Source organism: Haliaeetus leucocephalus, unplaced genomic scaffold (genome assembly GCF_000737465.1).
Source record: "Haliaeetus leucocephalus isolate CR32 unplaced genomic scaffold, Haliaeetus_leucocephalus-4.0 Scaffold751, whole genome shotgun sequence".
In the NCBI taxonomy this organism is placed as follows: domain Eukaryota; kingdom Metazoa; phylum Chordata; class Aves; order Accipitriformes; family Accipitridae; genus Haliaeetus; species Haliaeetus leucocephalus.
Window position 1 is genome coordinate 9,713,545 of NW_010973187.1, and position 17,271 is coordinate 9,730,815.

The 17,271-nt window shown below is 38.7% G+C and overlaps 1 protein-coding gene across 3 annotated transcripts in view; it reads right to left on the reverse strand.

The window, feature by feature from the left end:
• Positions 1-17,271, reverse strand: part of CACNA2D1 (calcium channel, voltage-dependent, alpha 2/delta subunit 1) — a 421,901-nt gene that overhangs the window by 91,791 nt on the left and 312,839 nt on the right. For all 3 annotated transcript variants that reach the window (XM_010580942.1, XM_010580943.1, XM_010580941.1), the window contains exon 10: positions 17,034-17,133. In XM_010580942.1, the coding sequence (XP_010579244.1) occupies positions 17,034-17,133 (100 nt within the window). The remainder of the gene's footprint in view (positions 1-17,033; positions 17,134-17,271) is intronic.

The window sequence follows — 17,271 nt, forward strand, 5'->3', positions numbered from 1 at the left end:
GATCTCCCAGGATGATCCTCAGATGTGAGGAAATGAAGACCTCCTATTCACAGGTTTGGGCAGGAGTACCCAAGCCTGTTACTGGGGCACTAAGAAGTGTTAGAGAACTTCATCTAGTTGACCTCAAACCACCAGTACAATCTTTGGCTATATATGGGGCAACTCAATAACTTGAAAGATAAGTTAATTCAAGTTAACATGAAACTGAACAAAGGGGTTTGAGTTTAATGCTGCTTGAACCTTGTCATTCTGGAGAAGGTCAGAAACAGAAATACTGATCTGACAGTCTTACAAAGACTTTGTCCTTATCCTCCTATTCAGAGAAGGATCAACTTACAAAACTAGTGGAAAATTATACAGAGTTGCAGTGAAATATCTAAATGGTAGAGACCTTTCCCCTCCTCTGGGTAGTTCCACTGAGCTGTGGGCTCCTCCAGACCCATGGACCTCTGCAATCCATAGTGCCCCAAGAGTTAAACTGATTGACAAGAGAAGGGGTGGCATTTGAAACTCTCTTCTGATTCCAGAATAGTTACTCCTTCATTGCTAAAAGGCTCCTATTTTTCAGAGTCTCAACCTGGAAATCCTTCTTTAAAATTAATAAAACTCCTACCCCAGCACCAGGATATTAGAGGATTCAAGGGAAGTGAAAAAGAGATGTTGATTTATTTCCTATATCTGTTCCCACTCTAAGCACTCTGTGGATATGACGGTAGATCAAACAACAAATACCAAGAGACCCTACAGACGGGTGTTTTCATTAAGAGGACAGTATAAGACAAGAGAAGGGAGGAGGAAACACTCATGGAAAAAGGCTGCAAAATGAAGAAAGAAAGGATTAGTATTCGGAAGTGGGATATACAGGGACTGAAAAACATTTGAGACAGTTAAGTAGAAAGATCAAAAGTATCAAGCAGTCTGGAAAAAAAAAAACAGCAAACAAAATAGATGAGAAGAAAAACGTATTTAATTTTTTTTTCCTAAAACTGCATTTGGTTCAATATATTACCTGCTGAACAGATACAAACTGGTTTGTCTATTGGGAAATTTTCTGATAAATCTGCCTTTTGCAGATACCAGCTGATCTCTCCCCAGTTGACAAGCTTTAGCAAGTAACACATAGCATATAACTCCTAGGGACATCCACACTTTAGCATCACAGACATTTTCAAACACTACTGAGTGTCTTGGACTCCTTGTGAAATAGCTCAGAACTGTTCTCATTTTAGTGGTGAGAAAAGTGAAGCAACAGGGAAGAAAACAAGTAAATCTGAGGCAACGACATGGCCAGAAGCTTTAATCTGAATTCCCTACTACTAGAGCACCAGAACATGCTTCTTCCCTTTCCTTTGTGCAACCAACTCCAAGTCCTCAAATTTGCCCTTTAACTTGATCATAGTTATTTTGCTATATGCCATTTAAACCACAAGGTCACATAGGGCACAAATTCTTAAGGCATGAATTCTCATAAAGAGCTTATCACTTAAATTTTTTCAAAATGCAATTCATTCTGAAGACTACAGCACTGAGAGAGAAAAATCTCTGATTTCACAGGCAATGTATAAACTGATGAATGTTTCCACTTCTCTTCTGTATATCCATCTATCCTTCTCTATATATCTAAATATGTCCCATCTCCTGCGAGGTATAAAGGATATAAATCCAAAATCCAATGTCAATCATTCTTTTGGCAAGTGTAGGAGGTTATTTAAATGCAAATAAAACATTTCCATTGATTCTGCTTCTTTTATGAAAGGAAACACAAAGCACCCCCTTCATTGCACTGTCTTAGAATTCACATTATGTGTAATGCTAGCAAAACAAGCAGGCATCGAAAACAGCAGCATAAGAAGTAATGCTATAAATAATTAAAGAGCAATATCTTGGTGCATTAATTTATCTTGATCAGAAAATGCTTATTACTGTTTCTGACAGTCAACACCTTTTTTTATGCTGTATCTGATGTCTTCATACATATGTGTGTATATATATTTATTAAAAAAAGTTTATGTATAAGCATGTGCTCAATTGTTTTTATAACATGATCAAGAAAGCAAGCTTCAGTCAACATTTATCAGATGCTTTCTGGACAAAGCACTATCCACTGAGGAAAGCCACAATTCTCAAAAAGGATAGCAGTAAGTTTATGTAAATCCTCAGGAAAAGAAATAGAAGCAGCAGCACTACCTCTGCGATTCAATTTGAAAAACACAAAATCTTTTGTAAATCATCTCATTAGTGGAAAATGCAACAACATAAACAAATTAAACCCAATAAATTAACGGAACTTTAAAAAACTTTTTCAAGTTTTAGTCACTAGGTGGCACTACAACAAAAAAGTTGAACTGGTCTTACAAATGGTATCTTGAAATGGGAAAGTTTACACTTCCGGTGGAGGTCGTTGGAGCTTTCTGTGACTGGCATAAATTCCTCATTTCAATTGAAACAATAAAATACTCTTGTATGCCAAATGAGTGAAGAAGCAGGAATATTAAAATCCAAACCCTCCTTAAAGAAAAAATTTCCACATGTTGAACACAAGAGGTCCCAGCTCCAGGAGGATGAAAATCTATTTTTTCCATACAAAGGATCCATATCACCAAAACAAGCATCTCAATTTCCAACAGCTTTTACAACACTCATAATGGAAAAGCTGTAAACCAACCTCCTATCTAAATGTCTTTCTGCATCTCCAAAATCTGTAAAATATTGTTTAATATCAAATCTATGTAAAAATTCAGATTTTCCCAACCATCCTTACCTGCTGCCTTCCTATTCTTCACTCATCCCAGTTAGTTTACTAACATCTACTGATTCAGCATAGCACGTTTAATCAGAATCTCCTGAAATTACACTTCTATGCTAAAAAAACCCAAACAAAAAAATTTAGAAAACCCTAAAAACCTACCCTACAAAACTTCTGACATTAAAGGAGACCCTGCTTTAAACTGTATGTAAATTGTCTATTTTTAAACATTCAGAAATGTTTATAGAAAATCATGTAAACTTAAAGAAAGCAGTAATTCCTATACTTAAATTTGCTACAGAGCCAAAACTTACACATTTAAAACACCAATATCATGATAGCTGAATAAATCAGAAACTTCACTGCAGGAATACTGAAAATTGAGAAAAATATAGTCAGCTTGCTGAAGACCTAATCAGATACTACTGCTGCTGACTTTCAATCTGCTGAGTTTTGTTGCTATGCTACTTCTACCTCATGGCTAAATCAGCTTGGTGACCCAGTTGTATCTATATGTATTAAATGAGCAATAGTGAAATAGATCTGATTTCATCAGGCTTTCATCTTGTAGCTAAATCCAGCTTTGCTGTTTTCTTTCTCTTTTTTTCCTGCTGCTTTAGGCTTGGTAATAGGATTTTAGGGTTAATCCCAAGAATAACTGAATCTTGAATAAGGCCAGTTAGATTCTATATTTCAGCAGTGAGAAGATATTATAAATATTTATCAGAATCCATTTAGAGAATAGGAAGAAAACTCCCATGCAGATCTTAGTACACAGAAAATTTGAGGCAGTTCAAGCAATAAAGGTTTGTAATTTGACATGCCAAAAAATAATATGTGGTGTTAAAGTTCAGCATTCACATCTTGCCATAAAATAACTGTTTTTTCCTATCCTATGACTTGCATACAGATAGTCTTCAGGTATACAATATAATCCTACACATATACCGTAGAGAAAATATAAAAAACTTATTCTAGTACTCAGAAGGAGCACACCTGCATTTCTTAAATTGTATTGCAAGTATAGGATGAAATAAAATTAGGATTATATGCCAATTTACACTATTGGCATTTCCCGAAATTTAAAATGTATCCCATTTCTTTTCATTGTGAAATGTCTATATATGTATTATAGACCAGAGGTAGCAGCATTCAAAACCAGTAACAGTCTTAGATCACAAAATATCTGGTGAAAAAAATAGTGTGGCATAACATGAGATAAATGTTTGGAAAAAGACCAAACACTGGGCCAAAATCTGCTGTCAGTCAGCTTTGTTAACCTTTCTAACCAATATGATTATCTGCACATAAATCAACACAAAGCTCTCACTGAGTACAAAAGGATTAATGTTCAGACCATAAAGTACGACGCTGCGCTGCAAATCTCAGAGTTACAGCAAAGAACGTCAACATAGGCTGAAAAGATGAATTAGCTTTGCAAGATGAACTCATTTATGGTCATTTCATGATGCTGTGGCTAAGTCAGCATGTCTTATTTACTTAAAATTATGTATTTCTGACTTGTACTGAAAATTTCATTACTGTAAACTTCAGCACCTCCCAGAGAAAGCTGGTTGATCTGAACCACTGCACTACTGTAGTGCTGCAGTCCTGTTGTCTGCACTGTATGGCACCGCTACCAGATACACTCTAGAAGAGAGCTGTAACAAGAAGAGACCTTCTAAAAAATTATTTTGTAGACTTTTCTTTATTATCACTTGACTGTGGAAAGCTTCTTTCAGTCAAATTCAAGTTGTTTAGAACACAAAAAACCCCTTGGCCAAAAAGATGACTCATAGAATCATACAATATCTCAAGTTGGAAGGGACCCATAAGGATCATCAAGTCCAACTCCCTGCTCCTTGCCGAACTACCTTAAACTGAACCATATACACAAGAGTGTTGTCTAGACACTTCTTGACCTCTGACAGGCTTGGTGCCATGACCACTTCCCTGGGGAGCCTCTTCAAGTGACTGACCACCCTCTCAGTGAAGAACCTTTTCCTAATGTCCAAACTGAACTTCCCCTGACACAGCTTCAGTCCATTTCCTTGTGTCCTATCGCTGGTCAGCAGAGATAAAGGTTTGAGTATTAAACTGTTATCTATAAATTCACTGGGTATGTAAGGGCTCTTCAGGGCTTCAAAAGCAAGATGAATGTTTAGTCAGTGCACCAAATTAAAAGACAGACATACGTTTCAGCATCAGGCCACATAACTGGGGGACGGCAGGGGGCTACAATTTCACCTCTATATTCCCACAGCTTGACTTAAATGTGCCTGTCCCCCTTGCAGGGCAGAGCAACGTGCCTGGCTGCGCATGGTGCCTGGGGTTCGCAAGCAGTAAGGAGGCTGCGGCAGCATGCTGCTGATGTGTGAGATGCTGCGCTAAGGCAGGGAAGCATGAGATAGGAGGGAAAAGGGTGAGTCTTGAAAGTGTGAGACTTGAGAAGTCGATGAGTATTTTATTTGTGTTTTGTCTAAGTTAAGAGATCCTTTAGATTCACACCAAACTAACATCTTGCCACATAAATCTTAAAATTTTCACCTACCAAATACATGACTTTTATAGAAAATATATTAAAAGAAGGGGGACCACAGAACACATAGCCCTCACCCTGTCCCAAACGTTATGGACAGCCTGCATTTTCTTCTTTTTTCATTAACATGGTGAGTCATCTTTCCCCAGAAGAATCATTAAAGCCAGCCCAGCCCAGCCTCTTCAGAACTGGTAAGGAATGAGTTCATTGTTCAAGAGATCATTCACCCACCACAGATTTTTAATTATACTGTCACAACGCCCCCTAATAATTGTCTCTTAGTTGGAAAGATGACACAGAAATGCACTTTTGGTTTAGCATCTGACATGCCATAAAAACTCACAGGATCAATGACAGTCTGATGAAGCAGGGGTCTCTAGTAAAACTTGTGCTTTGTTAAACATTAAGAAACTGGAAATAGCCAACAGATTTATTAACCATTTAGTGGAACCATGAGGCAGAGCTATCATCTCATTTTATACACTACTAAACTACTCATTTTAAATACGACTAATATACTAGAGAGCTACAATCTATTCTGGAAATCGCAGAAGCCTGTGCTGTGTTGTTAGAAGTCTGACTTCCTGACATTTGACAACTATAAGAGGAGACAATAAAAATCTGTATTGATGCCCAAAGCAATCTCTCAAAGTGGGAATGGAGGTGACTTTTCTAGTCGTCTGGAATTGTCAGTTGTACTGTAAAGTAACGTAATAAATGTACACTTTCCAGCAACATCCCTGGTCCTGACATCCTAATATAGAATTTCAGCTTCTAATTTCCATTTCCTTTGGCTCTTCATGCACTCATGTACTCTATTGCCTGGAATTAACACTTTGTGACAGATCTAAAATGAAACAGATCTTGTTTTAAGATTTGCCCTATTTCTTTTCCAACTCTTTCCATTTCTTTTTTCTTTTACATAACTTTTGAACATTTCCTTTCACAGCAAACTGAAGTTACAGCTAATAACACAACAGTAAAAAATTAGCTGATAAGTTAAAGCAAACTGTAACACACAAAAAGAAAAAAGAGGTGTAAAAAATCCAAAAGTGCTTGATGTTTTTATTCCCACTGACTCCCTTTTCCATTCTCAGCTGAGCAGAGGTAGTATGATTCAGCTCATCTCATATCAGTGATCTTCTAATTGGGAGACCAGTCCGAGACAGTGGGTCAGTCTCTCCCTACAGCCAGTGGAGACAGACAAGCACTGCCTGCCTGTAATAAACTATGTCCCCAATATAGTCAGGATGATTTGTCTTCTGGAGGTGTTTTTCATTTCCCACAACTAACTAGGGCCTAGGCAATACTTTATACTACAATAACCCCAGCTTTGGACTCAGGGAGTTTGTATGATGTGAGACATTATGGGATGCAGGGGAAAAGGATTTTTAGAATTGCACAGGACTTACTATGGAATATTTAAGGGAAGAACCAGGGTGAGGAAAGGGATAGATTTAGGTGGTTTGGGGATGAACAAGTTGGGGAAAATAGAGGGTTAGGGGAAAAATTGTTGGTCCTGTGTAAATAGTTTGCTGGTCAGTTTGTCTGGCCATGTCTTGCATCTCATCAGTGCAGTCTGTCCTGCCTTCTTATTAAACTCCATTTTTACCGCTTTTCCTGGGTGAGGGACCCTCTATTCTGCGTGTGTGTCTGTGCATGGGTGCATGAGTGCAGCAACCAGAGTCAGACCACGGGTCGCAGGGCCCGCGTGTCCATGGTACGGCAGCTGGAGAGACTGGAGTGTCTTCAGTGTCAGCAACTGGAGTGGACTGTGGGTCACAGGGACCCATGTGTCCATGGTACCAGCACCCGGAATGAGTGTCAAGTGCTGGTCCTGGGGGTCTCTAGTAGTGAAACCCATGTGTGTGTGTGTTGTGTCTCTAAGGGTGAGACCACAGTGGGGGGTTGGCTATTGGGACCAAGGGAGACCCCGACAGCTCTGCTTGTGAACTTGAGATGGTCTATACCAGCAACTGGAGTGGGGTTGTGGCCTCAGGGACTCATATGTCCAAGTGGCAGCAATGGGGCAGACTGGGATCTAGGGGCAGCTGCTGGGCAAATGGAGTGTCTGAACCCAGCTGCTGGAGGGATCCTCACAGTACACAACATACATATATTCTCACCAGCAGGCTTCCATCCAGCTCAGGCAGAGGGGGGAGCAGGATGAGGCTGTTGGCACTGCCTGTGTTCACATGAATGCTCTGCATTCATCTGTGTTACCTGTGTGGCTGGCCTGGTATGTATGTATATACATGCGTATATGTTATGTGGTATATACATGTGCTCCGTGTGCATGTGCCCACTGGGAATACATTTTCAGCTTCACTACTGGTTGGATCTGCGGCACAAACTGCCGCAGCCTCACCTCTCTTGGGGTGTTGAATCTGGCATGATACACTTTCCCCTGACAGGTAAAATAACATATGTATAAACAAACAAATCCCTAAATTTAGATGGCTTGGTTATTATTTTGTAACTCTAAAATAAAAATAACTCAATCTTCTAAAGGTTTCTCAAGTTTATTTGTAGCTATGTAAAGCTCAGTTTAAATGAGAAATCAGGAAAAATTGTTGAAACACATACTTTCTTTCTAAATTCCCCAGCAATATATCAGGTATGGCTAGATGGCTTTTGAATACAAACGTGAGTAGCTTCTGCGTGGGATATGGCTGGCTGTACTTTTACAAAGGCTCACTAGCTTGAGCACAGTTCTCAGCTGAACATGGTAGCTTGGCTTTTGGAGATGGTCCTGGTGCTAGCTGTAATTTTCAGAGAGAGAGAAGACTTGACCCTGCACTAACATCACCATGGGTTTTGTGTTATATTGGTTTTACATACTGGTGTATTATTTTAACCCAGATATTAAAAAAAAATGTAAGCAAGTACCCGAGAGAGTATTATCACTGGGACAGCAAAGTAACACTTCATTTTCACCTCTTTATCATGGACTATTCTGTATATGTCTGTTTTACATAGGGATTTGCTGTTCTGTCTTAGTGCACTGACAATATTGTAGGGCTGGTTAAACTGAAGATAACAAGGAATTTGTAAGTCCACTAGGGATAAGAGAAAGACTGACTACTGAACACATCTATTGCTAGACAGATATGGCTATACTGTTAAGTATACACACAAAAAAAAAGTACTTGGTAAATATTCCCTATTTACAAAGTATAAGGCTAAAGTATTCATGTCACACAAGGATGATGAAGTACTTTCCAGTCCATTAGTATCTTAAGGTGGATGATGAACAACTACTCCGGATAAACACATAAGTCAGTAGGATGAAACAAAAAGAAAAAACAACCAACCAACCAATCAACCAACCAAAACCTTTATGTATTCTTGATTTAAGGCTAAAAGGGGCAATGAGATACTCTAGTCTGACTTCTCGCACAGTGTCTCACCACTCACACATCACTGGTCCTTAAAATTCCCTTGGTTACTTCTGTAATAGACCTTAACAATTACGTTTAGTGGTAGATGTTTGCTTAAAGTGCATCTTCCAGGAAAGCATTAAATATTGATATGAAGACATAAAGAGTCTTTCCTTGCAATTTGTTGAGGCATATTAACTATTTATGCACCATTCAAATTTATTGGGCTCCAACTAGTGATTCTCACCGTGCTTTTATCTGACAGTTTTGTGAGTCTATGGACGAAACAGTTTTCCCCAGCCACAGCACTTCTCAGCTGCGATCAAATCAGTTATCAGGCTATTTATTTATGAACTCCAGAACAGCCAAAAAAAGGTCAAATTCTGTGAGTTTGAGAGTATGTCTGAAATCCAGCTTCTCAGATGACTCACTCAGGACTGTGAGATGTTTTCAAGAACCAAGCAATCAACCATAAACCACTTTTGGTCCTCAGAGAAGACACCTACAATATTTTTTTGTAAAATCTGAGCCAATCCTTTTTGTGTTAAATTAGTGATACGATCCACATTTATGTAATAGTATTCAGCCAGAATAAAGGAGTCGTACAGTCAAAATCTGAGTTCAAATACTCATTGTTTGCCTCCCAGGAGAGAAAGTGAACCATCAATCTATAGATTACTTAGGTGGAAAGCTGTCTCTAGCCATGTCACTGAAGCTGTAGAAGCATTTCAAGTTCACCATGTCAGATGAAGAGATCAAGAAGATTGCAAGAAGTTTGACTCCTAGTGGTCCTTCACTTTTTCTTGATACAAACTGTGTAATTTGCTTCCTTAGGATCAGAGTCCCACTAAAGTCAATTAACCTCATTTCAAAAAAGCCAACTGATGTAACATCATCTTTACCCTAATCTTCCTCTCAACTCCAGCCCCACCTGAAATACTTTAAGATAGTGTCATTGACTCTTTTCTCGACTTTCTCTTTAGACGGGAAGCAAAATGAAACTGTAATTCTGCAGGCAGACAAACATTTAATGATGTTGTTTATACTACTGCATTTCTTGCTTCCACTCCTACTCTCACTAATCCATTAAAAAAGAAAATTCTTTCTAACTTTTTAACAATTGCTGGGTTTCCATTGTTCCCAAATTTTCTCCATTGTTATGTGCAGAATACTCATCTTCATTACATTTGCTAAACATGTCCTCCAGATCTATTTCCTATACATATATTTCCATAGATACATAACCTAGCTCTACCTGCAGTTATTAGCAATGCAGAAATTGAATAATAGATTTTGATCCTAACTTCAAGCTTTGTTTAACCCAGTACCAACAGTGCTTACTAAACATACCTGTATGAAAATACATACAACAATTCACTTGGTCCCTGAATAGGGAAGGTGCAAGATAATGACCTTCCATTAAGGAATGCTAATGATTTTCCATTAAGGAACACTCCTCTGAAGATGTGTTTCTCTGCAGCTATCATTGTTGCCCCTTTTCTTGAAAATGAGCCATTCAATTTAAGAAACACTGCAAGGTCATGATACAATTAGATGGATTGCCGTTAAAAGAATCGGGAAGCTCAACACTCAGCTCTAAATTTGCCTTTATATCGCTTTTCATTGACTATGAACCAACCCCCCCCCCCCCCAAAAAAAAAAAAAAAGGGAAAAATAGATGCTGGGGGGACTGTATACTGAATTGGAGCTACTGTGATTCGTTACCTGAAATGTTCCAGAATTAAATCGGTAAGAGAGATGCTTATGCAGACCTACAGTGGGAACTTGATTCTCTATCTTTTTTTAATTTGCCAAATAATGAAAAAGATAGCAGGCATCTTTATATTTTCTCCTTAATATTGTCTGTTATGGAGAATGAGAAAGTAAGGACAGAAGTACATTAGCAAGTCTGCTGGCAAACCGCTTCAGACAGGGCTTTTCATCTCCTCCTGTAGATCCACCAATAGAACTACTTCAGTGCCAGTATCTCACACTGATATCATGATCACGTTTGATTTCTGCTTCAAATAGTGATGTTATTTAGAAAAACTAACCACCACTGAATTTTTCTGGGTCAAAATTGAAAAACACAGGAAAAAATTATGTCTTAGTCTATTTTTGAGTATGCAATTTAATTTAAGGTTCACTAAAAACAAATTAAATGGAAGTGAAAGGAAACCAATTTTACGTTATTTTTAAAGAAAATTCTGGAAGTTTTTGCCAATTGAACAGAAGTACATTCATACAAATCTAAAACTTCTAGCAAAGAAATCATAAGCACAACAGACTACCTGGTTGCAAAATCTAGCATCCTCCTCCCATCAGTAGGACTTCAGGCTAAGGTTTCCACCCATGGCATGTTTGTTAAGTTTTTAAATAAGCTTAGGGAAGTATTTCTCAGAAGGAAGAAATGTTTCCCTGTATCTGAGAGAATACAGGTGCAATCTGAACTGCAGAATACAGGAAGGAACATGCAGCAGGAAGAGAAAGGAGCCCTTTGATAAATTGAAAAGCTCTTTACAAAACTATTTTTTTTTCTGTATTATCACATTTCAATATTTTAATTAGGAAGGCATAAAGATTATATCAACTTGGGAATAAGGGGGGCAAAGCAAACAGGTTTGCAACCACTGAGCTGTGGCAATTACATGATAAACTGCTATTAAAAATCAGTGGAAAAAGGGGTGTATCTTCCACAGTTCGCTTTTATCCCCAACAATAATTTAATAGGCTAGGTGCATGGTTTTTTCTTTGAAACCAGCTCATCCAGAAATCTCTTTCCTTCTGATTTTTGTCAATGTGCAGAAACCACACAGGAGCAGGAGATGAGCTTTCAATTTTCCCAGAGCATGATTCTATTATCTCCAGTATGCACCTAACATTTAATTTCCAGCTCCTAAACAGTAAATACTAGTTTGGATTTTTACAAAGGCTAAGTGATTTTAAACAGTCCTACAGCTCCTGACCTTTAACACGTCTGTTGCTGTAAGGTAGGTTTTTCCTTTTTGTGGTATTCCACACCTCTAAAGGTTTGAAGTTGAAATACATTTCTCCTGCAAACTGCAGCCTACCCACAATCATAAACAAATTACACTCTCTGTGTCAACATTTGAAACCAAGTCACTAAATCATAACGTGCTGGGATGGAATTGCTGCCCCTATCATCTACCACTTACTGCTATCAAAGCATATAACTGGATTAGTGGGAAACAGCTGTATTACTCATACATTTAAGCTCTTTCAAACAGCAGGTTTTCTTTCGGCAACAAAGCACAGCACTTCAGATAAGAAAAATGCAAATCCCAGAGGAAATCATGACTTATTAACCCCTGGCAATCTTTACATGACTTAATAGTCCATTCAACCTCTTTTCCCTGGAAATAAATGCAAGAACTATATTAAATCAGTAGAACTAATGTATTTTAACACATCTACTTTTAAGCTTTTTGTTCCCTAGGATTTCTCCATATACCAGGCATGGTTCATTAAATCATCCTGTCACTTTCTAGAAGTGATTGGCATGAGCTTAAATCTGTGTCTCTCAGTTGTGGGCATGAATCATCATACATATGGGTTTTGTGGGACAACATCTTGGCAGAGGTTAGCAGTAAAACAGCTCTCTAGTTAACTCAAAAACCTCATTACTAAATGCTGCATGGTTATTAAAGCTAACAAGCCATAAAACAACTGTTGCTTACTTGGCCAAAAGATCCAGGGGGGAAAGAAAATTTGTAGATAACTTCCAGTTATTGCTAGTGTTCATATATCCATCCTCTAATTTGTATCAAATGAAAATTTTCACCTAGCTTTTTGGACTTTTTATTTAGCTAATGATGTCTAGTACCAGGATACTTCAAGAGACAATGTCCTTAAGCAATAACATGAAACATATCAAATAAATCTACATTTCTTTCACCTAGAACAAAATGCTTAAGTTGATATTTTGGGGTCTGAAGAAAGCACTAGAGCTGGACTTGATTTAGACATGCTGCCTTTGTTATGGAATATTCCGTGATGAATAATGATCATAGAATCATAGAATCATTCAGGTTGGAAAAGACCTTTAAGATCATCAAGTCCAACCATAAAGCTAACACTGCCAAGCCCATCACTAAATGTCGTGGTTTAACCCCAGCCAGCAACTAAGCACCACGCAGCCGCTCACTCACTCCCCCCCCATCCAGTGGGATGGGGGAGAAAATCAGGAAAAGAAGTAAAACTCCTGGGTTGAGATAAGAACGATTTAATAGAACAGAAAAGAAGAGACTAATAATGATAATGATAACACTAATAAAATGACAACAGTAGTAATAAAAGGATTGGAATGTACAAATGATGCGCAGGGCAATTGCTCACCACCCGCCGCCCGCCCCCCAGCCAGTCCCCAAGCGGCGAATCCCTGCCCCCCCACTTCCCAGTTCCTAAACTAGATGGGACGTCCCATGGTATGGAATACACTGTTGGCCAGTTTGGGTCAGGTGCCCTGGCTGGGCATGAGAAGCTGAAAAATCCTTGACTGTAGTCTAAACACTGCTGAGCAACAACTGAAAACATCAGTGTTATCAACATTCTTCACATACTGAACTCAAAACATAGCACTGTACCAGCTACTAGGAAGACAGCTAACTACATCCCAGCTGAAACCAGGACACTAAACCATGTCCCTAAGCACCACATCTACATGTCTTTTAAATACCTCCAGGGATGGTGACTCAACCACTTCCCTGGGCAGACTGTTCCAGTGCCTGATAACACTTTCAGTGAAGAAATTTTTCCTAATATCCAATCTAAACCTCCCCTGGCACAACTTGAGGCCAGTTCCTCTTGTCCTATCACTTGTTACTTGGGAGAAGAGACCGACCCCCACCTCGCTGCAACCTCCTTTCAGGCAGCTGGAGAGAGCGATAAGGTCTCCCCTCAGCCTCCTTTTCTCCAGGCTAAACAACCCCAGTTCCCTCAGCTGCTCCTCACAGGACTTGCTCTCTAGACCCTTCTCCAGCTTCGTTGCCCTTCTCTGGACACGCTCCAGCACCTCAATGTCTTTCTTGCAGTGAGGGGCCTAAAACTGAACACAGGACTCGAGGTGCGGCCTCACCAGTGCTGAGTACAGGGGGACGATCACTGCCCTGCTCCTGCTGACCACACTATTGCTGATACAGGCCAGGATGCCGTTGGCCTTCTTGGCCACCTGGGCACACTGCTGGCTCATACTCAGCCGGCTGTCGACCAGCACCCCCAGGTCCTTTTCTGCCAGGCAGCTCTCCAGCCACTCTTCCCCAAGCCTGTAGGGCTGCATGGGGTTGTTGTGACCCAAGTGCAGGACCCAGCACTTGGCCTTGTTGAACCTCACACAACTGGCCTTGGACCATCGATCCAGCCTGTCCAGATCCCTCTGTAGAGCCTTCCTACCCTCAAGCAGATCAGCACTCCCGCCCAACTTGGTGTTGTCTGCAAACTTACAGAGGGTGCACTCTATGCCCTCATCCAGATCATTGATAAAGATATTAAAGAGAACTGGCCCCAATACTGAGCCCTGGGAAACACCACTTGTGACCAGATGATCTTTTGTGCATCACTGTATCTCTAGATGATCCTCAGATCATTTAGAAAAAAGAAAAATGAAATTATTTTAAAATTAGACAAGAATTAATGAACCATCTGTCTTTTAACACAGTACCTAAACCTAATAAATCATCAAGCTTTTCACCAAAGTATACAAGGAAGAATAAGTGGGAAAAATCTAAGCAGTAAAATGAAGAATTTAATATTTGAATAAAGATGAGATCTCACTTTCTAAGAAATCCTCCTAAATGAAAGTCGTGTATGTAATTTTCAAAGATCTAACTGAATGATCAGGAAAATGATGGTTCTAACACATTGTTTTACTTCAAGTGTCAAAATATCTAAACGTGACATAAAAATAAAGCAACGTACATGAAAACAGTACAGAAACTAATACCAACTTTGCAATGGATGAATGCTTTATAAAAGGCCTGTGTATATGCTTTTGTGAATAATGTTAAGAACAAATAATACTGAGTGTGATAATATATCACCTTAAGCAGTGTCACTTCTGGTGCTTAACTGTGATTTGAGACTTTGGTTGGACTGTGGAAAAACTGAGCAATCTAAAGAAAAAAAAGGGAAAAATCCTAAAAAAAGATCAAACTTCTGTGTTCACTTCTCTTGCTTAAAGAATGCCTTGTAGTAGTACAACCATTTGTTTCCTATCTATAGCATACGATTCCCTTTCTGTTGAGAAATAAAATGTCTGAACATAAGGTCTTCCACAATTCTAATATGCAAGTCATCCGAACACATAAAACATAGGTTATACAAAAATAACTGCAATACTGAAAGACCTAATGTGGACTTTTAAATTATAAGTTCACAACACAAAATACCACTTTATAAAAGATTTAGACATGCCATCCTCTATTATGCATATTTCTGTGAGTGTTGCCTTCCTCTGAGGATGAACACAGCACAACCAAAAAGTCCTCTTCGGTTCTGCAGTGAAATATCTGATGTGTGCCTCTGAAGTTCACTCAGAGAAGAAAGGTTCTTACATACTGTAAGTTACAAATGACTGGGAAAATGTACTGTAGAAAATATTCCAAGATTTCTAGTTATTTTTCAACACAAATGCCAACCTTGGGGCCTTGCTAGAATAACACTGAAGCTTAGCTAATAAAATACCCTGAGCCTAAGGAAGGCTTAGCATTAAGATACACTATTTCTGTTCAGCTGGGAACAAATGAAAGAAAGAGTTTGGAAAGCTATGTAAATCAGGAAGTAGTGCGGGTCCAGATTTTCCAGTGGTGAAAGCTGGCACAGTTCCACTGAACACAGTAATCAATTTCCAGCAGTTTAGGATTACAATCTTTGTTTTTTTAAAACCAGTGAACCTAACAACAAGGTTTCAACTCTCTAATGTCATTACAGAAAAGCTTACTTCCTTTAATAATAATAATAATAATAATAATAAAAACATTAGTTCCTTTTTTCACTGCAATTTAGACTAAAGAAAATGGTCTAATCCACTATTAAAAACTTTAACAAAGGAAATTCCATTGTGAATAAAAGCTTCTCTCTACTACGTGGAGAAAGGTCTAGCTAGACTGACAGCAAACGACGAAGCAATAAGTGGTGTTCAAAGCGATTTCTGATAGTGATATTTCAGGTCTTTCTCCCTGCAGGCTGGCTACAACACATCTGCAGAAGTTGAAAATTACCTCCAAAATCATTCCAGTTACTCACCATGGAGGATGCCTCTTGTCATTAAGAGTATGTCAATGTTCCCATCCTAAATCCTTAAAATCAAAGCTCTACAGTTCAACAGCTTAATAAAAAAAACCCAAAAAAGCCTTGCCCAAGGCTAGAGCATGACACCTAAGGTGTCAGTCTGAAAACTGGAAGTTGCCCATACTATATTCCCCCTCCCCAAATCTATTTTATTTTGCCTTCAGCTTTCTTGAAAACCGGGAATTCACACTTTAAATTCCAGGCAAGTATTAGAAAACCTAAAATGCCATTCAAAAAAACCCCCAAAACTATTTTAAAGAACTATTTAAAACTCTGTTATGTGGAAACAGAAGTTTTAAGTCTGGTAGTCAAGTTTGAAGTGTAGTAATTATAGGTAGTACTAAAGTTTCAGATCATGTTCTGAAAAATCTCAGCTGCTGAAAAGCCAGCATCACCTTCATTTGAAAATCCTTACAATCCTACCCTCCCCCTAACAATCCTCTGACCTGCACATCACATATGTTGTCTCTGTATGCATAAAATATGTGGATTTTTAAGTTTCTTCATGGATTCTCCCCTCTATTTTAATACATATTATGCGAAAAAATTGCTTTGCTACCCACCAAGTTCCTAACTGTAGAACTTCTCAGCAACACCTCTTTGGCGGGTTAGATGTATGGCTGTACATGTTCTGTCATCATGCATCTATCAACACAAGCAACCCACATATCTGCTGTATGGGAGAAGGAACTTCCCCCTACCTCCTCTGTATCATTTTTTCTCATACCACAATATAAAACCAGGGAACCACCAATTATTTCAAGTGAATTGGCATATACCAGTGAAACTGATGATGTGTTACACAGACCAGAATAATATCTTGGAAAGGAGAATTTGGCTACACAGAAGTTTGTTTAAACAACTTTTGCCCTTCACTCAAATGTATAGATAGCAACAAATCTAGGAATTTCATTATACGTTACAAGACAACAGGAAGCCAAATGTGGTATTTTGCAATATATTTTAAGTCTCTTAGCAGCTTAACATTCAAGTATCTATTATCCGGTAGTTTGCTTATGGCTTTGTTGACAATGCAAATTTTGTGAAAAGAACAGATACTCACTGACACTACATTCACAAAGTCATCATCAGACAAGGTCTCTAACATTTCAATGACGGAGGTGCGTATTAGTTTCAATGTCAATCCACTGACACTCCCGCTCCTAACAGAAATCCACAAGAAAACAGAAAAGTTGAATTTAACAAGTTTTATTTAAAACGTACAAAGAAAATACAGAGCACCAACTAGCACTCTCACCAACTTTCACACTAAAACTGTCAATAATTCTCCTGAATTCTCC